This window comes from Fukomys damarensis, unplaced genomic scaffold, assembly GCF_012274545.1.
Source record: "Fukomys damarensis isolate Sample0158 unplaced genomic scaffold, DMR_v1.0_HiC HiC_scaffold_5, whole genome shotgun sequence".
NCBI lineage: Eukaryota > Metazoa > Chordata > Mammalia > Rodentia > Bathyergidae > Fukomys > Fukomys damarensis.
This window is the reverse complement of record NW_022900917.1, coordinates 67,358,719-67,379,851: the sequence shown is the minus strand read 5'-3', so window position 1 is coordinate 67,379,851 and position 21,133 is coordinate 67,358,719. Positions and strand designations below refer to the sequence as shown.

Here is a 21,133-nt window from a genome sequence, read left to right as displayed (position 1 = left end):
GAGACAGGGTCTCACTATGTAGTTGAGACTGACCTGGAGCTCACTATATAGCCCAGGCTGGTCTTGAACTCACAGTGATCCTCCTGCCTCAGCCTCCCGAGTGCTGGGATTACAGGCATGTGCCACCATGCCCAGCCCTCTTCTTATTTTTGATACTGGATCTTGCTGAGTTGTCAAGGTTGACCTGGCACTTGTGATCCTCCTGCCTCAGTCTCCTCAGTAGCTGGGATTACAAGCATGTGTCATTGCGCCAGACTTGTAATACTTTAGATTGGAGGATAGTTTAATGTTCTAATGACTAGTGTAATTTATTATCGGTAAGGACTTTATCACTGTAAATAACCCACATACAGGAAGCATAATCGTTTTAATAGCTCCTCCATAAATGAGTGTTTAATGAAGAAAAGTGGGTCATACATGATATATGTATATTTTAGAATTGTTTTCAGCAGATATAAAGGGGTCCTAATATGAACTTGCCCTGGGGATAGAGTGAAAAGTCAAACAGATAGTCATTATGACCATAAAAGAAGAACTTGTAAGAACTGCCAAAATTTTTATACAGTAATGAAATAAATTTTGGTTTCATTAAGTCCTTTTTTGTAGAGAAACTTTTAAATAATTATTTCAGTGAGTTCAGAATCATAATTTAGTTGAGGAACATCCTACCCTCAGGAGAAGGGCCAGGACACAAATAGATCCATAGAAATTGGCTTGGCCAGATTTGCATCATACAGAATATAGGTGATTTTTCAAGGTTTTTAGAACCAACCTGACTTCTCAGAGCAACACCTCCAAAAAATGTCAGAAATACACCTGAATGCTATTTGTACTGAAGGATTCCTGCTTCTCCTGGAAGAACACTGTGGGAGGCTGAGGCAGGAGGATTGCAGATTCCAGCCTAGCTAGCCTCGGCAAGTTAGTGAGAACCTGTCACAAAAATGAAAAATAAAGGGCTGAGTGATGTAGCTCAATGTGAAGGATGAGGGTTCAATCTTGTGGTACGAGGGATTCCAGGAAAAACAAAAAAAGATGAGTAAATAGCACACCTAAAAATTCCACCCATTATTTCATGTGAAAATTTCATTTTTTATATATACTTCTCATCTAGTTTTTATCCATATGCACAAATATTCCCTCTTAGTTATTATAGTTAACATGCAGATTTTGTTCTGATTGTTCAAAAATTTAAGTTTGGGTAAATATTTTTCCATGTTCCTTAATCACTACTTTGATTATTTTTTAAAAGCAGTAAACCGTTAATTTTTTTCAGTGCTTTATTACTATTGCTGGGGTGGGGGGAGTTGAGACAGGGTCTTTATGTACTCCAGGCTGGCCTTAAACTTGGGGCTGTCATCCTGCCTTAGCCTCCCTACCGCTGAGAAACCACAGTTCCTGTTTCTTCCAAGAAGGCTGGCCAGTGTTTTAAATATATTTCTTACAGAAAAGTCAACTGAAAGATTTTCAAAAGAATTACATTTACAGTTTGAATATATTTAGATCGTACTTTTTACTGTTTTAATCAAAGCCATCAGGCTACTCTGTTGTGCAACTGACCTCTGACCCTTTCCAGGTAAATAGTGCAAGGTTCCCCTAATTGACACCCCCACTCATCTCCGTAGAAAAAGCAAAGAATGGGTCCTAGTTTTGAGCCCAAATTCCTTCGGTGCAGATGGTTTGGGAGCTGTAAAGACGGTGAGCAATGACCTCAAAATGCGCCCCACCCTCGAGTGAACTGTCAGCTCTCTTGCAGAAAAAGATTAAAGTTTTGAAAAGTTTGAAAATGGTTTTTAAGAGGAAAGAGAGGCCTTGAGCGGACAGCTGGGGTGGGAAAGGAGGCGCAAAGGCCCCCAGAAGCACCTCCCAGGAGTGTCTTCCGAGGGTTCCTGGAGGGTGGGAAAGGTGGTGGGAAGCCGAGCCTGTGGGCTTCTGGCCTGACCAGCGCCTGGAGAGGGGCTGAGAGATGGTCTCCCTCTGCTCTGCTGCGTGCTGGCTTCTTGTCCACGCCTCCTGCCCCTCGAGTGCCAGCCTGCCAGCCGCATCTCCAGCCTCAGGAGTCCTGACCCGGACACCTTCTGTTGGTCTGGCAAGAGGGCTCACGGACCTCCTGATACCCGGCCTTTCCTGTTGCCCTCGGGCCTGGTTTCATTTCACTTTTCTGCTTGCATCTCTTCAAATTTTCTACTGTTGGTCCATCACCATGGAAATTCTGCCGGCCACTCAGGGCCTGCATGGCCCCCACAGCCCGCAGCAGAGCTGTTCCCTCCAGGTTGATTTTTTTTGTTGTTGTTGTTTTGTTTTTTGAGACAGGGTCTCTCTATGTAGTTGAGACTAAACTGGAACTCACTATGTAGCCCAGGCTGGTCTCGAATTCACAGCAATCCTCCTGTCTCAGCCTTCTGAGTACTGGGATTACAGGCATGCACCACCACGCCTGGCTTCCAGATTGATTTTGAGCCTTGTTCTTGGTGGATATTCAAACAGGATCAGCTGCCTGTCAGCTAATAGCAATTTCAGTGTGGCAGCTTTCCTGTCCTGGCTCCATTGCACTTTAATGACAAAGGGGGATTAATTGGAACTACACCACATAAATTCTGTATTTTTAGTGCCCACTTTTTCATTCAATTTGTGTGCCATGTCAGTTGAGTAAGTTTGGAGAGAGAACAAGAACATATCAAACAGCTGGTATTTCTTATCCTCCCCAAAGCATTATTCAGGGACTGAAAAATAGCACCCATTAGGCACTTACTATATACCACCATGGGGAGAGGAGGCTTCTTACTTGTTCAGCTACCACAGTGGAGCCATGCCACTCCTGCGCAGTCCCTGGTGCTGCTTCTCACTGCACTGATCACAGTTATTCTGTCATCACTGTGGGTCGGTTCTCCTTGAGCTACTTCTTGTGCCTGACAGCAGAAACAGTCTGTATTGGTCACCACTGCATCCTTAGTGCCCAGCACTAAGTGCCTGGCACATGGCTGCCACCCAACAAATTATTGGAGAAACTTGGTTTTATAGATGAGAAAACTGCAGTTGAAGTTGAATAGCTTTTTTTTTTCTTTGGTACCGGGGATCAAACTCAGGTCCTTGCACTTGTGAGGCAGGCAGTTGAACCACTGAGCTAAATCCCAGCCCTAAAGTTGAATAGCTTTTCCAGATATCTAACTACTGAGTGGCAAAAGGACCTCCAAAATCTATGCTCTCATTGTATACCATAATGCCTCTATGAATTAATTACTCTGAGCCTAGGTTTCTTCTTCCATAAAATGAGGCAGTTGTACTAAGGTCCTTACTTTCTTTCAAAATTATGATTTTATAATAAGAACCAGAAAGATAAGCTTTTTTGCTCATTGGTCTATTTTTAGACTATAGTGAGCCATTTTGGCATTCTTTTGGGAATTCTCTTATTTCTTTTAGAAATATGTTAAATAATACACAGTTTTTGTCAGTGAAATTGTGGAGAACCTGAAGATAGCTTGTAGTTAGAAGGAAAAAGAAAAGAGTATTTCTCAGGTCTGCATGGTTACATATAGAAGTAACTAGAAGTTGAGATAATCTTAAATAGCCAAGATAATCAGGTTTTTAGGCTTTTGTATAAATGAAGCCCTCCACCCCCTTGCCCCCCTGCTTAAGACTCTCTTTTAACTAAGTATTTTGCCTAGGCCAATGTTTTCAGAGGAAAAAAAACCCCACAATTTTGGGTATACATTACTAAGTTGTAATATAGTGTATCGGTGTTTCATATTTTTCATGACTGTAGATAAAATTTAAGCTTTTAAAATTTGTTGAAAACTGCTTCTTACTGATTAGCCTGTTTTATTGTTTTGATTTGTTTGTTTGTTTGTTTGTTTGAGGCAGGGTCTCAGTATGTACTTGAGACTGACCTGGAACTCATTATGTAGCCCAGGCTGGTCTCAAACTTACAGTAATCCTCCTGCCTCAGCCTCCTGAGTGCTGGTATTACAGGCGTGCGCCACCACACCTGGCTGTTTTGTTTTGTTTTTGAGACAGGGTCTTTCTATGTAGCTCAGGCTGGCCTCCATCTTATGGGTGCTGGGACTACAGGCATTCATCACCATGCCTAGCCTGATCAATGTGATTGAGCTAGTAGAAAAATAACAAATTTGGTAGCATATTTCTTTATATGTTAGGTAAGATTTATTTACTTATTGATTTATTTTTTGAGACAGGATCTCACTGTGTAGCCCAGGCTAGCCTTGAATTCACGACAGTCCTCCTGCCTCAGCCTCCCAAGTGCTGGGACTACAGGCATTCACTACCACACCCGGCTACTAGGTAAGATTTTTTTAAAAAAGAAGTTTTAACCGTGAGAGCTGGAGAGCCAAAAGAACAAAAAGATCTGGAGTCCTCTTGTATAACTTTATTCTATTGGCTACTTGTTCTTCCCTCGATACCTTGGGTTGGCTTTCCTTCATAACTCCAGGTAAGCAAACTGCAAGGGCATAGCACTTCACTCTAGGTTAGTTTTCAAATTCCATGTATAGTAGAGGCACGCTGAGAAAAACTAGGAGAAGCTGCTATATTGCCTTGATCACCTTTAAGTTTTTAAGGTAAAGTGTTTCAAACACACCTTGGCACTCCTGAGAAGTAGAGGTTGTGGGATCCCTGGGCCTCAATCAGGAAGTAGTTTACCTTCTTCCTCCTCCAACCACATAGTGACTCCTTTATCTCTTTTGTACTGGACTCTCATAGTATTTTGTTTAGAATAAAGGGCTCCCCTAAATAAAAACATTTGAAAACCACCAATTTGAGGTAGTTTCAGGAAAAAAAAACTTTCTTTTTAACTTCTAGCTATTAATATACACAAACCAAATGTGTTGGACTATTCTCCTGCCTCTCAAGTTTTTCTTTACAGGCCACATAATGAGTCCTGCTCATTTATTATTACTTTTCTACATTTTTAGAGCTATTTTGAGAATTCCTTGTTTCTTTGTTCTTTTTTTTTTCTTTCATTTTTGTGATATTGGAGATGGAACCCGTAGTCTCATTTCTATCACTGAGCTATCCTCCCAGGCCTTGGGAATTCTATTTCTAACAAGTGATAATCAACAAGCTGTGTTGATATCTGAAAAAAAAAATAGTGATGACCTCTATTAGATTAGAAGATGACTTTAGTTTATAACATTGAGTTAAAAAACAGTTGTAAATCGAGCATACTGGTACATCCTGTAATTTTAGCATCCTGGGAAGCTGAAGCAGGAGGACTGAAAGTTCGAGTTTAGCCTGAGTAACTTAGCTACTACTTAGTGAGACCCAGTTCCAAATAAATGAGTGAATGAATGGGCTGCAGAGCAGACGTAGCTTAATATGTGGGCACAGGGTTCAAGCTCCAGTACTGGAAAATAAATGAAGGAAAGAAAAAAATAGTTTTAAATTTTAGTGATTGCTTTACAATTTCTTAGAAATCAAAAGATTTTTATAGAAAAAAGAATGACACCTTAAATGGTAGGGATTCCAAATATACACACCATAGTGTTACTAAGACAGTGCTCTTTGTTTGTAATTTGGGAATCAGAGAACAGGGACTTTTAGCTCGGCTTTCCATGAGTGATTTCTGAGTGATTCTAGTGGGGAGCTTAGCCACCTTCAAGACAAGGCGTGTTCTCTTTGCACAGCTGTTTCCCGAAATGTCTCCCTCTTCACTCAGTCAGTGTGTCTTTCCACAGGGACCTACTTTTGCTTTAAAATCCTATTTCCTTACTCAGCTATAATAGGGATAGTGTCAGTCAATGAAAAATAACTCGTGCGGCAAATAAGTGAGACCACTTACTTGTTTTATTCTCTTTGATTTGGTTTACACTTCAGAAACATAAGCCTTAACTGATTTAGCATCTAATTTATTTTAAATAGTTTGATTGCCAAGTTTATTAAGATGTATTTGTATAAGTTTAGTTTATATTTCCTTGATGATATAAAGGTATTACTGTGAATTGCAGCTGTTCAAAGCTATGGCGGTATCCTCAAGCTCATTTTCTAATTCATGTTAGTTTAATTTAATAAATATTTAGTGATTATGTGCTTAAATATAGATTTCTTTTTATTTTTTCTTTGCTTTTTTTTTTGGTACTGGGGATGGAACTGAGGACCTCAAGCTTGCCAGGCAGGCACTATGCTGCTGAGCTGTATCCTTGGCCCTAGTATAGATTTTCTGTGTGCACTGGAGATGCAGGCATGAATGAAATGTCAGTCAAAATATCTCAGCTGGGACGACGTTAGACTGAAAACATAAATGTCCTTTGTGCAACCCATTTCAGTAAGCTGTTACAAAAAAACAAAAAAGACTTTCCAGGTGTGGTGGTGTATGCCTGTAATCCAGCACTAAGGAGGCCAAATCAAGAGGATTGCCTCAAGTTTGAGGTCAGCCTAGACTACATAGTTCAAGGCCAGCCTGAACTACAAAACAAGAGCCTGCCTGCACACACACACACACACACACACACACACACACACACACACACACACAAGAATAGACCACAGTATCTGTAATAAGGAGACTATAGATATAAAGGAGTAGGAACAGAAATGTCACACTGCTGCTATAATATGGGAAAGTGCTAGATGAAAGTACAGTGGAGGATATGAAAGCCAGTTAAAGAGAATAGTGATCTATAAAGCAGAGAAGTAGATTAACACATTAGGGCACAAAGAAATATCCTAGACTCAGGAATGGCCTAAACAAAGTCTGAAAGTGCACTGAAACTCCTTGGAGGGGCAATCATTTCCTGTGTGTGAAAGGCATGAGGAAATATGATGGAGGAGAAAGATGGCAAGAGATAGAATAGGAAAGTGAGGCTGGGGCCAAATAGCGAAGGGAATTATGTGTGCCTTAAGGAACTTGAACTTAGTTTTTCAGCACTGGGGATCCATATTTATAGGCTGATATGATTAGATATATCTTATAAATTCTGGTAGCATTATACAGAATGATAAAGAACAGTGGTTCTGAAACTGAGGTTATCACCTTCCATCTTTTTGTTTTTGTCACCTTTGAGCTTGCTTTTGAAGATAATGAAACAGATCTATAGGAAGATGAGGCTGTAGCCGATGCACTGAATTGCTTACACATGTAATGGCTATTATATTTTAATATCTGTGACTGCTTTCTCTAGTTTTAAAGTTCCTCCCTTGTTAACAGATTATCATTTTACACTGATAATAGTGTCCTTTCTTTCTTTCTTTTTTCCTAATACCTAGGTGGTTAAAAGAGGCAAATAACCAAGCTTGGGTCTGACGTATGAGTGCCGTCTATGGCCTTCAGTGAGTTGTCTAGAGATCTATTTTGATTTGTAGAAGACTTTCTTCTATTCTTGTCTTTTTCCAGATCTTTATACCTGAGATACCCAGTAACTTAACCTAAGTGAAGTATAACTCTAGTTTGCTTACAAGATCATAGTCACTCATTTTAAATTTATTTTAATGTAGGTGATTGGAGGTGTGCTTCAAAAATTTCAGCAGTTCAGCAGTATTTTAGCTGCCAACAATAAGCTCTTTACTTGATTGCACCATGAAAAAGCTGCTAATGAGACTTGTTGAGCACAAAAGTGGACTTGAAGAACCAAAAGCCATTGTTTCCAAATGAAGAATCCTGAACAGTTTTAAGCCTCAATGATTTTTGGTCACCACTGAAATTTACCCATAACATCAGAATGGCAAGCAGGCGAAAATCAACAACACCTTGCATGGTCCTTGCCAGTGAACAGGATCCAGACCTTGAGTTGGTATCAGATTTGGATGAAGGTCCTCCTGTCCTTACACCTGTGGAGAACGCCAGAGCAGCGAGCATCTCAAGTGACGAGGAAGTTCATGAATCTGTGGATTCTGACAATCAGCAAAATAAAAAAGTTGAAGGTGGCTATGAATGTAAATATTGTACTTTTCAAACTCCAGATCTAAATATGTTTACTTTCCACGTGGATTCAGAACACCCCAATGTAGTGCTAAATTCATCTTATGTTTGTGTTGAATGCAATTTTCTTACCAAAAGGTATGATGCACTTTCTGAGCATAATCTGAAATATCACCCAGGAGAAGAGAATTTCAAGTTGACTATGGTGAAACGTAATAACCAGACAATCTTTGAACAAACAATAAATGATCTGACTTTTGATGGTAGTTTTGTTAAAGAGGAGAATACAGAACAAACAGAATCCATAGAAGTTTCTTCTTCAGGAATCTCGATCAGTAAAACTCCTATCATGAAAATGATGAAAAATAAAGTAGAAAACAAACGGATTACAGTCCATCATAACTCAGCTGAGGATGTTCCTGAAAAGAAAGATAATGAGATCAAACCAGACCGTGAAGAAAACGTAGAAAGTGCAAGTTCTTCAGCTTCAGAATCTAATACAAGTACTTCCATTGTAAACAGAATACATCCAAATACTGCCAGTACAGTAGTGACCCCCACAGCAGTCCTTCCTGGACTAGCACAGGTGATAACTGCAGTATCAGCACAGCAGAACTCTAATTTAATTCCCAAAGTCTTAATCCCTGTCAATAGCATTCCTGCCTACAATGCTGCATTAGATAACAACCCCCTTTTACTTAACACCTACAACAAATTCCCTTATCCAACAATGTCAGAAATCACAGTTCTTTCTGCTCAAGCAAAATATACAGAGGAACAGATCAAGATATGGTTTTCAGCCCAGCGTCTGAAACATGGTGTTAGTTGGACTCCAGAAGAAGTAGAGGAGGCAAGAAGAAAACAGTTCAATGGAACGGTACATACTGTTCCTCAGACCATAACTGTCATTCCTACCCACATTTCCACAGGGAGTAATGGGTTACCACCTATTTTACAGACATGCCAAATTGTTGGCCAGCCAGGTCTGGTTCTTACCCAAGTGGCTGGGACAAATACCTTGCCTGTAACAGCACCAATAGCCTTGACAGTGGCAGGGGTTCCCAATCAAACAAATGTACAGAAAAGCCAAGCACCTGCTGCTCAGCCTGTTGCAGAAACAAAGCCAGCTGCAGCAGCAGTTCCACCTTCTCAAAATGCCAAACCTGAAACGCCCCTGGTAAATCCTGATTCATTTGGCATTCGGGCAAAAAAGACTAAAGAGCAACTTGCAGAATTAAAAGTTAGCTACCTTAAAAATCAGTTCCCCCATGATTCAGAAATTATCAGACTTATGAAAATCACAGGCCTGACAAAAGGAGAGATTAAAAAATGGTTTAGTGACACGAGATACAACCAGAGAAATTCAAAAAGCAACCAGTGCGTACATCTCAACAATGACCCCTCTACCACCATCATCATAGACTCCAGCGACGAAACCACAGACACCCCAACTGTGGTTACTTCACAGCCTAAACAATCCTGGAATCCTTTTCCTGACTTCACTCCACAGAAGTTTAAGGAGAAAACTGCAGAGCAACTTCGCGTCCTTCAGGCAAGTTTTCTTAACAGCTCGGTTCTTACAGATGAGGAATTAAATAGGTTAAGAGCGCAAACCAAACTTACCAGAAGAGAAATTGATGCTTGGTTTACAGAGAAGAAATCAAAAGCTTTAAAGGAAGAGAAAATAGAAATAGATGAAAGTAACGCAGGTAATTCCAAAGAAGAAGCTGGAGAAACTTCTCCTGGAGATGAATCGGCCCCACCTAAGTCAGGGAGTACTGGCAAGATATGTAAAAAAACCCCAGAGCAGCTGCACATGTTGAAAAGCGCTTTCGTCCGCAGCCAGTGGCCGTCAGCAGAGGAGTATGATAAGTTGGCCGAGGAAAGTGGGCTTGCCAGGACAGACATAGTTAGCTGGTTTGGGGACACTCGCTATGCTTGGAAGAACGGAAATTTAAAGTGGTACTACTACTATCAAAGCTCCAACTCAAGCAGCATGAACGGCCTGTCTTCCCTTAGGAAAAGAGGGAGAGGGAGGCCCAAAGGGCGAGGGAGAGGAAGACCGCGTGGGCGGCCGCGAGGAGGCAAAAGAATGAACACCTGGGACAGGGCACCATCACTTATAAAATTTAAAACTGGAACTGCGATCCTTAAGGATTATTACCTGAAGCACAAATTTCTCAACGAGCAAGACCTCGACGAGCTCGTCAACAGATCACATATGGGCTATGAGCAGGTCAGAGAATGGTTTGCAGAGAGACAGAGAAGATCTGAGTTAGGCATAGAATTATTTGAGGAAAATGAGGAGGAAGATGAAGTTGTTGATGATCAGGAGGAGGATGAAGAAGAAACTGATGATAGTGATACTTGGGAACCCCCACGACATGTGAAGCGGAAACTGTCGAAATCGGATGACTGAAATGTAAGTTTTTAACCTGCGATTATATTCATCATCGATGTGCATTTTTAAGTCACATGGTTGTATCAGTCATCTTCACTTGACTTTTTTTCTAAAATACTTTTGCTGCTTTTCCCTAGTAAGAGAACTAGGTGCCACTAGTATTGCCAAGACATACATGATTTTCATGTGTGATTATAATTATTATGTTGTAGAGTTTCATGTTGCTTTAATTATATTTTAATACAAAATGTTTTTTAGTTTGTTTCAAGGGAAAATTACTTTGTAACAAAGAAGATGGAGACAAACACAAACTAAAGACAAATAAAATGTGTTTCTCACAATCCTCCCTTCACTAAGGTTTCATTTTTTCACCTATTAAAAAAACAAACTAGAAAGAAGGGGGAGAATATACCAAAATAGAGACAGCAGGGGTGAGGGTTTCTCCCTTTTAAGAAACTAGGTGAAAATGGATATTTTTTTCCTTCATCATGTTGTCCCTAAAACTTTATTAGATTTTTACAGTATCTTTTTCTATTAATCCTTTTATGCCTAGTGTGCCATTTTTGGAATGGCACATAACAGCAGAACATAATAAAATATTTCTCTCTTCAAGTTCTTGTTTCTTGAACTTTTCTAGGTAACATCTATGAATTTCATGGCATGAATGGGTTAAAACATAAATTCATGTTTGCTTAGGTGGTGTTTTTGAAAACTAATGCAGATTATTTCTGTTTTAGAGATCAAAAGTCAAGTAATGGATTCATTATTAACTCAGCTGCCTAAAATATCTTTTCATTCTTTGATATAAAACAAAACTGATATTAGCACAAGTCCTGTGTTCAGCTAAAAATAAGTGTTTGTTGTTTTTGGTTAAAAAATATGTATAGTCATAAAAGTGAAAAAAAATATGGTTTAAAATGGAAAGGTTTTGGTGTATTCCTTAAATCTTAATTCATTTATTATAATTTTATTGTCACAAATTGATACCTAATTTGGAGTTAGGACTTCATTTCTTAATATGGATTTCAGACACTGTTTTATTCTTTTTTGGGGGGCGGTACAGGGGATTGAACTTGGGACCTTGCGCTTGCAAGGGAGGCACCAGAACTGCTGAGCTAAATCCCCAGCCCTGTTTTATTCTTTTTCTGTTCTGTTTTGGAGTATTCTAGGATTAAAAAATACTGTTTTGAAAATAACATAGTTGTCATAAAATGTCTGTGTCTGTCCATAGTTATTTTCAAATAGCATTGTGCTACAAGAAGTTACTGCAGTGTTCTCAGGCAGTAAGGTAGGAGAGGAGACGTAGGGTACCATCACTACATTTTACATGAGTATCTTTACTTATTTCCTTGGCTTTCTACATTCCTAACTCCCCTTTATTTTTATACAGTCTTATTCTACACAGTACTTCTTACTTCCCTCATGTCGTCTCCCTGGTTTAACAATTATTTATAAAGATACCAGGAACTCTTCTTATTGCCTAGCAATATTTTTCATTAATTTTTCCTTGTTTTTGTTTTTTTGGGATCTTTCTTGGTTTTTTGAGACAGGGTCTCATTATGTACTTGAGACTGACCTGGAACTCACTATGTAGCCCAGGCTGGTCTCGAACTCACAGCAATCCTCCTTCCTCAACCTCCCAAGTGCTGGGATTACAGGTATGCACCACCATGCCTGGCTATTTATTTTTTCTTAAGGCAGGAAAATAGATGAACTAAAAATGTACCTGTTTTAATAAGCATCATAAATCATGTAACAGGATATAGAGCATAATGTAATCACTGTAGGTCTTAAGAAGCAAAACAGTTTTATACGGCTTTATCCTGAAATGCAGTCTCCACTTCCTCATGTCGGAAAGCTTCAGAACAGACTTTGTTCTGACCCAGATGCATAAAATATTTTTAACAGGCATTTTTTTTATTGCTAAACACAAGAATGTGCACCCAGCCAAGATTAAATCAGCAAATTTGTTGCTGCAGTGAATTGTTGTTGAGGCTCTGCAGTGATTTTCTGGAGAGCTGCAGTCTTCTAAAAATAATGTGAACTTTTCTGTATGGTTTACTTTGACCTTACTTTAAATTTGTGTGGATTGACAGGTGTGGTGGCTCATGCCTATAATCCCAGCACTCGGGAAGCTGAGGCAGGAGGATCGCTGTGAGTTCGAGACCAGCCTGGGCTACAGAGTGAGTTCCAGGTCAGTCTCAACTATACAGTGAGACCCTGTCTCAAAAAAGAACAAAAACAAAAACAAAAATTTGTGTGGATAATTCTTATGTTTTATATTAGCACAGATACTAATTATGCTGAGAATTCACATAAAGCTACAGTTTTCAAAAAATGTCTTTATATGTGTAACGTGCATTTTTGTGATGCACATAGAAGCATGCTTTGCTTAAAAAATATCAAAGTCTGATATTATAAAACACATGAATTTGTGTCTTCTCATTGGTTTAGTAAATTTTTCATTTATAAGAGGACTCATCAAAACCTTCCCAAAAATATTGCAGGAAGTGAAGTACATATATATCTTTGGTACATGCCAGATTTGTATATAAATAAGAAAAAATACAAGTCTTTAGATTTTATAATTTGTTCATCACAAATTCTGACAATGAAACATACTTCATACTAATAACTTTTATCAATGATTAGAGAAAGGTGGTAAATGTCATAAACAAATTTGGCACATAATGAATATATATATATATTGCCTACAAGTCTAGTGCATTATATGAGATGTATGTGGGAAGTGAACTCAGTACTGAGAGAAGACAGGATGTATTTTCATAGCTAATTGATACATTTTTGTTCTAATTTTAGTATATGTGCTGCCAAAGCAAGCACCATTTTTGTTTTAAAAGTAGTAAAAATTAAAACATTATTTTCTTTAAAGTTTCAGGGTTTTTATGTTTTTCTTTTATAGCTGCTTAAAATGTTGAAAGAGAATCAATTCTTCTACTCAAGATATCTGATTTACTGTGAATGGGCCCAATCTTCGATGACACTGAAAATGTTTTGGGGAATACATACTCTCAAAAAACAGGATCCAATATCCAAAAGAAATGGAACTTAATGTTGTGCCAAAGTTAAACTACTGCAGCTGGTGGAAGTTCTGCAATGTAAATACAACACTAATTAAAAAACAACTTGTAAAAATTCAGATTTTAATACAGTACATTTTTATTCTGCTATAATGGAGACATTCAGAATTTTGGACCTTCTGAACGGGTTTAATGACCACTAGAGCTTGTCCTCATATTTAGTCCAGCTTACTAGTGTGTGTCTAGTAAGATGGGCTGTATTGCTTGTAATTCTTTGATAGTGATTAAGCTTGTAGCTTCGAGTGACCAAACATTTTACAGAGTAAAAATTGTTAGAAATGGGAAAAAAAAAGCCCCAATACTTGATTTATTTCTGTGTCTTATTTATCAGGCCCTGTACCAAGATTAAAAGCTGTACATGAGCCTAAACAATTTCCAGCATAAAAATAGCTTATTTATACATGTTGGGACAATAAGATTTTGTGGTATCACTGGCCCTTAATGATTGGATCTTTCATTAAACACTCGCAGATATCACTATTTCCATTTGTAATACTTCTGTTACTTTTTTTTAAATTAGAAGCTGTTTTGCTTGTTATTAAACTGAAGATAATACCGAAGGAAAAGAAACTGGTATAAGAAGTTGAATAGAGTAAAACTCTAAAATAAATACTGTACCAAAAAATGTGAAAAAGAATCATGTGGTAAAATACCGTAGTGTTTTCTTACAATCAGGTGGAAATCAGAAGTGTTTGTAGAAGTGTCAGATCAGAATTTTCAAGAGCTCTCTTTTGGTGAAATTCTACCTTGTGTAACAATTTCAGTGAAGAGAGAAAAAAATTCTGAACTGATTCCAATGAGTTAAAAGTTAGCTTTTCCACTTATGAATCAATCATGGGAGTGTTAACTGTTAACTCTTTCTACATCAGGAGACTGAAGTTCATACTGACTTAAAACTTTGTAAAGACTGGTGCTGTTCATTCATGTTGAGAAGGACCCTTTCTTTTGTGACCATAGGACCATTTTGCAAAATGTGCTTTCTTCATAGAAGAAATGTTCAGTTTAATGAGCTTTGGATATTAAAATGTTTTTCTGAATGATCACATGTAGTGGCCCTGGCCAGTTTATTTTACCTAATTTAATGAATAATAAATATTAAGCTCTTGGTTAAATGTTTGTCAGCGAATGAAAATGTTATGAAAAAGCCTTGAATATGCATGCTGCTTTCATTTTTATAAACTTTTTATTTTTTAACTATAGCTTTATTAGTACTTCTCAAATGCTGCAATTTAGCTGATTTCTTCACTCAGACAGTTGGCTTTGTGGGTGGCTTTTTTCATACTACTGTTAACTTTTTTTAAAAAAGAAGCAATGTAAAGACTGTAACAATTGAATGCACTAAACTTCTTTTACATGTTTAAGGACTTAAAGCACTCTGTATTATAATGATTAAATTGCTCCCTTTTTTAAACCATTGCTAATGTGGTCTGAGTTTTGTTTGACAGTAATTTTAATGTTTTGAAATTTGAAATGTCAAGAATTGGAATATATTTATATTATGTTTGAATATATTTATATTATGTTTCCCTTGTGATATGTTAACTGTATAGCTTTAAATAACTACAGTATTAATAAAATTTTTCCCATCTCTTTTATAGGTTCGATAAAATTCTGCTCTGATGTTTGCTAGCTTTTAAATATATTTATTTGACAGAGCAAGAGAACCTTTCTCTCCTGGTTGATTGTGTCCTTGAATACAAAATAAAAGTTAGCAGTAATTAGTAGTTTTCAGTGACTTTTTTTTTCCACTTTATTAACTGAGTAATTTTTTTAAGTAGTGGTAAAATATATATAACATAAAATTTGCCATGATACTAATTTTAACTATACAATTTCCAAAATTTTTTTATCACCCCAAACAGAAACTTGAAACCATTAAGCAATAACTCAATTCCCTCCAGCCCTGGTATCCTTTAGTCTACTTTCTGTCTCTATGAATTTGTCTATTCTTGATATTTCAAATAAATAGACTCATACAGTATTTGTCCTTTTGTACCTGGCTTATTTCACTTAGCATGTCGGCAAGGTCATTCGTGTTGCAGCATACATCAATTTTAGTATGTGCTGCCAAGGTAAACACTGCAGCATACATCAGAACTTTGTTTTAATTGCTGAATTACATTTCATTGTGTATATATTTACTGTATTTTGGTTACCTCTCATTTGTCAATGAACAGTTGGGTTATTTCCACTTTTTAGTTATTGTAAATAATGCTGCAATGAAAACTGACTTTCAAGTATTTGGGTTCCTGTTTTTTAGGGATTTTTGTTGTTTTTGTGGGATTGGGGATTCAACCCATTATATAGCTTCACATTAAGCTATATTCCCTGACCCTTTTTATTTTATTTTGAGACAGAGTCTTGCTAAGTTTCCCAGGCTGGGTTTGAACTTGTGATCCTCCTGTGTCAGCCTTCCAGAGTGCTGGCATAACAGGTGCGCACCACCATACCTGGCTTTGGTTCTTTTGTATATGTATCTAGAAGTAGAACCCCTGAGTCAGATGGTCATTCTATGTTTTTTGTGAGGGTTGGTACTAGGGATCAAACTCGGGACCTTGTGCTTGTGAGGTAGGTGGCGGCACTGCTGAGCTAAATCTCCAGCCTTGTTCCTCTATGTTTTGGTTTGTTTTATAGCACTGGGGGTTAAGTCCAGAGCCTTGTACTTAATACACAGTGCTCTACCACTGAGCTACATCACCAGCCCAATTTTATTTTATTTTGAGAGTGTCACTAAATTGCCCAGACTGGCCTTGAACTTATGATACTTCTGCCTCAGTCTCCTGAGTGGACTGGGACTGAAGGCATGTACCACTACACCCAGCTCTGTGTAACTGAGGGACCACCAGGCTTTTCACAGAGCCAGAATGTTTTCCACAGCATCTATATATTATAATTTTACTGGCAGTGTACAGCAGTTTCAGTTTCTCTCTGTCCTTGCTCATACCTTTGTATAAAATTATTATACAGTGGGCTGGGGATTTAGCTCAGTGGTTCCACCACCTGCCTTGCAAGCACAAGGTTCTGAGTTTGATTCCCAGGAATGTAGAATGTCTCATTCTGTGTATTTAGGCCTTCACTGCTTTCAACAATGTTCTATAGTTTTCAGTGTACAAGTCTTTCACCTTGCTTAAATTTATTCCTACATATTTTATTGATTGTACTAGGTATTGAACCCAGGGTCTTAGCCCTGAACTACATCCCAACCCCTTTTTAAATCTTATTTTTAAGCTTTGAGGCAAGGTCTCACCAAGTTGCCCAAGCTGGGCTTCTAGGCTTGAATTTGCAATCCTCCTGACTTAGCCTCACAGAGTGCTAGGATTACAGATGTATGCCTCCATGCCCAGCTGGTATTTTATTGTAGATACTGTTGTTGTTTTTTGTTTGTTTTGGTACTGGGGATCGAACTTGGGATCTTGTGCTTGTGAAGCAGGCAGCAGCACTACTGAACTAAATCCCTGGCCCAGATGCTGTTGTTAATGGGATTGCTTTTTTAATTTCCATTTTTTAGATTGTTCATTGCTGGGGTATAGATACAATTGATTTTCATTTGTTGATCTTGTACGACTTTGCTGAATTTATTAGCTCTAGTAGCTCTCTTGTGGATTCTTTGGGTCTTTCTACTATACATAGGATCATGTCACCTGTGAATAGATGTCCTTTCCAATTCAGATGCTTTTTATTTCTTGTGTTAATTGCTTTGGCTAGAACTCGTAATACTATGTTGAAAAAAAGAAAAGAAATGAAAAATAAAAAGCCAAATACTTCTTATCTGACCATTGCTCAGTGCTGGGATATTCCAACACTCCAGGCTTGTGGTGAACCTAAGAAGATCAAGGTGAACACTTAGGGTCTGCCTAGGTCTTTTATGAGTATGCATCTTGTCCTGGGTATGTGGTATTTCTTTCTAATTCTCCCAAATGTACAGGAATTTTTGAATGCCCTATCTTCCCAAAGAATATCCCACAGTCTTTCCCTCCAGTCCTTTGCAGTGTGCTGTATGACTCAACTATAAAGTTGACATGGGCATTTTCAGGTCATTGGTTCCCTTGCAGTGTTTTCTAGTAATGGCCACTACTTTTTAGTCCAAGTGCCAAGTTATGCAAAACAAATGAGCATCTTCCATTAGTCCTTCAGGCAGCCTCCACAGGTTGGAAGATACATTTAGTTCTTTGTAAATAAAGGTCTTCTGTGCTTGCTCTGGAACTAGGGACTAGGACTCTACACCAAGAACATGGATTGTTTATTGTCTTCCCACTAAAACTTAAGTTTCATGAGGGCAAGGATCTTATTTGTCACTGTATCTTTCACTCTGAAAACAGTGCTAGGCTTATAGCAGATATGCAACAAATTTTATTTGACTCAATTTCCAGAATATGAGATATCTGTGTGAGCTCAAAATATTAATATATGTTGGTTAAAAATACATGAAAATTAGTGGGATCATTTTCATGCCAGCAATATAAGGATACATTTTGCTCAAAAGGAACAGAAAAAAAGGTAGAAATGAGGAAAAAAGAATATAAATATCTATGAAAGCTGAGAATGTTTGCTAAGAGGAAAACTGTATGGGTAAGAAGAGATGTGGTTTCATACAGAAGATGTTTTAGATTACTAAGTTCCATAATTCTTTACCATAGGACATCACCACAATCTGTAATTAATTTGCTTATGTTTATTCTCTACTTCACCATCTTGTATGGGGTTTCATGAGAGCAGAGACCATGAGTGGTATATCCTTGGCTCACAGCCTAGAGAAAGCCCTCAGACACACTGCATTATGCATGGACTGGATAAATGAATAATGTGTGTATATTGTTTGGGTATAAAATGTCCCCCTAAAAGCTTCTATGTTCAGAAAACTGGCTTTTGGAAGTCACTGGCTCATGAAGACTCCCAACTGCATCAGTGGATTAATTTATTGATAGATTTATAATCTGATGGTATTATTAGAACATGAGAAGGGAGGGCATTGTTGAAAGAAGCTGGTTATGGATAATTATATTTTGCCTCTGGCCCCTTCCTATTTGGATCCTTTTCACCCTCTCTGCTGCCTGGCTGCCATGCCATGAGCAGTTTTGCTCCACCATGCGTTTCCACCATAATGTTTCTTCCTCACTACATCCCTAGAGCAATGGAGCCAGCTGACCACAGACTAAAACCTCTAAAGCTATAAATCAAACTAAACCTTTCCTCCTTTAAGTTGTTTATCTCAGGTATTTTGTCACAATGACAAGAAGTTGAGTAACAAAAAACTGGTACCAGAAATGGGGTTGTTGCTGTGACTACACCTGATCATGTGGTTCAGAAGCTTTTGGAACTTGCTTGTGGGAGAAACTTGGAAAAAATTAGAAATGCAGCTTATAAAAAGGTCAGGGTATTGTAAGTGGAGTTTAATGGGTGATCCTGGTGGATCAGAATGCTGAAAGGATTGCAGATAGTAAAGGTTTATGTTTCCTGAGGGTTCAGGAAATTACAACTCTATTAGGAATTGCTGTAGAGGTCTTGAGTGTTACATTCTGACAAAGACGTTGTCTACATTTTATCCATGCTCTAAGACTGTGCGAGGCTATTTAAATGCAATGTACTAATTAATTTAGTAGAGGAAATTTCAAGGTAGCATAGCATTCAGGCAGTGGCATATATATTTCTGGCTGACTACTTTTACAGTGAGAACTGGGAGCAAAAAGAACTAACAAATTTGAGAAACTTGAAGCTTGGCTAGAAAAGAAGCATGTGTAAATTTGGGACCATGGAACATGTGGTTATTGAACAGATTAGTGTCATTAAAAAGAAGCCAAGGGGGCCAGGGATTTAGTTCAGTGGTTCCAAAGCGCAGTGACTCAAGTTCGATCTCTGGTACCAAAAAAGCAAAAAACAAAAACAAACAAAAAAGAAGCAAAGTACTTTGCAGAGAACAATAGGAAATATGTCTTGGGAGCATCTTGGAAATCAAGGCCCCACTCCTGGTACTAATTTTCTATGTTATCTTTTCATCACTGTATGAAAGTACCTAAGCTAAGGGACTTAAATAAGGGAAGATTTATTTTGGCTCATAGTTTCAAAAGTTTTAGCCATGGATAGTTGGCTTCATTGCTTTAGGCCTGTGGTTAGATAGAAACAACATAGTTGAAGGGTGTGGTGGAGCAAAGATGACTGCTTTATGGTTGCCAGGGAACAAAAAGATGTAAAGAGTCAGAGAGGACCCACTCCTTTCAACTAGGCCTTGACTCCTAAAGTTTTATTAATCCCCAATAATGCCACTAAATTATCTCATCAATGGATTGATCCACTTATGTAACTGGAGACCTCACAGTCTGATCACTTTCCAAAAGACCCACATCTAAACAAATACAAGAGACATTTTTAAAGATTTTTTTTGGTTGTTTTTGATTTTTTTTTTTTCTGAGACAGGGTCTTGCTAGGTAGTTCAGGGTAGCCTTGAATGTGCTGTGTAGCCCAGGTTGGCCTTGAACTCACTGCAATCCTCCTCCTTCAGCCTCCTGAGTGCTGGGATTACAGGCATATACAGGCATATATGACCAAGCCGAGTTTAAAGACATTTTAGACCTACACCAGAATACTGTGTCAATATAGGACATACAGTATAGATTAAGTCATTTGATAAACATTGAGTGAGGGTGTACTGGGTGCCAGACGCTGTGCTTAGTGGTAGACACAGACATGAGTGACCCAATGCCTTCCTAGGATGAGCTCATGATCTACTGGAGGTGATGGACAAGTGAGCATGGGACAAAAGTGAATGTAGACACCAGCTAGAGGGTGTGCAAAACATCCTGGTAGAAGTACCTGGTGCTAGCTGCACAAGGGCCATGTGAGCCAACCTGAGGAGTCAGGTTCAATCTCTAAAAGAAAAAGAAAACAAATCCCTCTGGCTGAATTTAAAGGTGAGCTAATGCCTGGCGGCTGTCTAGGTGGAACTTCCTGTCTGGAGCTGCTGGATGAATGGGCTGGTTCTAAATTTGGGGAGTAATAACCAGAGAGCTGGATTTTGAAACCTGCGGGACTGGTTTTGGAACCTTTGGAAGAGTGTGTGAGAAGAGGAACTGGTCAGTGGTATCCGGTGAAAACTCCATCACCCGCTCTGTGATATGGCACAATGTGTGATATGACACTGGCTAGTATTCTGTCAGCAGTTTCTGCTTTTTGGAGTCAAGGGATATCCCGAAAGTGTAAAATCCCAACACGCCCGGCTTAATCTGAACTCCAGATCTGGTGGTCTTGGCAGGCAGAAGGAACGCACCCTAACTAAGCCCCCCAGAGCATCTTTCTGCTTTTTTTTGTAAAGGCGCGCTGGTCCGTCACGGGTGATGGCGTCTCTTTTACAGACACCCGGGCCGTCTCTGTGGTTTCTGAGCGCCTCGCCAGGTAAAAACGGACTGAGAAGTTCCTTCAACTATTCAAGGCCTGATATCTTCTTACCTTAGAAGATGGGAATCATTGTGCCTCTCCTAAATTGTTAAGACTGAAAATGCATATAATAAAAATAGCCTTAACAGTTCAGGAAATGCTGTGAGCAACTTTGCGCCCTTCGCTCCGGCCCCGGAAATCGGCGCGGCCTCGGACTACGCATCCCAGCGAGCCGCGCACCAGCTTCCGGTTGGTCGCTTCCGGTTGGTCGCTTCCGGTTGGCGGCTAGCTGGCTGGCGCAGCTCTCGTCAGTGTGGGCTCAGTTCCCGGCTGCACGCCATGGATCCGGCGTGCTGGCTGATCGGCGGCGAGTTCGAGGACTCGGTGTTCGAGGAG

At 38.9% G+C, this 21,133-nt stretch overlaps 2 protein-coding genes across 2 annotated transcripts in view; both read left to right on the top strand.

Moving 5' to 3' along the window:
- Positions 1-21,133, top strand: part of LOC104853330 (zinc fingers and homeoboxes protein 1) — a 46,287-nt gene that overhangs the window by 4,519 nt on the left and 20,635 nt on the right. The gene's annotated exons all lie outside the window — the stretch shown is intronic.
- Zhx1 (zinc fingers and homeoboxes 1) lies at positions 4,254-14,756 on the top strand. The gene is made up of 3 exons (XM_010611247.3): positions 4,254-4,296; positions 7,444-10,289; positions 13,192-14,756. The coding sequence occupies exon 2, from the start codon at positions 7,668-7,670 to the stop codon at positions 10,284-10,286; it is 2,619 nt and encodes an 872-aa protein (XP_010609549.1). The 5' UTR covers positions 4,254-4,296; positions 7,444-7,667; the 3' UTR covers positions 10,287-10,289; positions 13,192-14,756.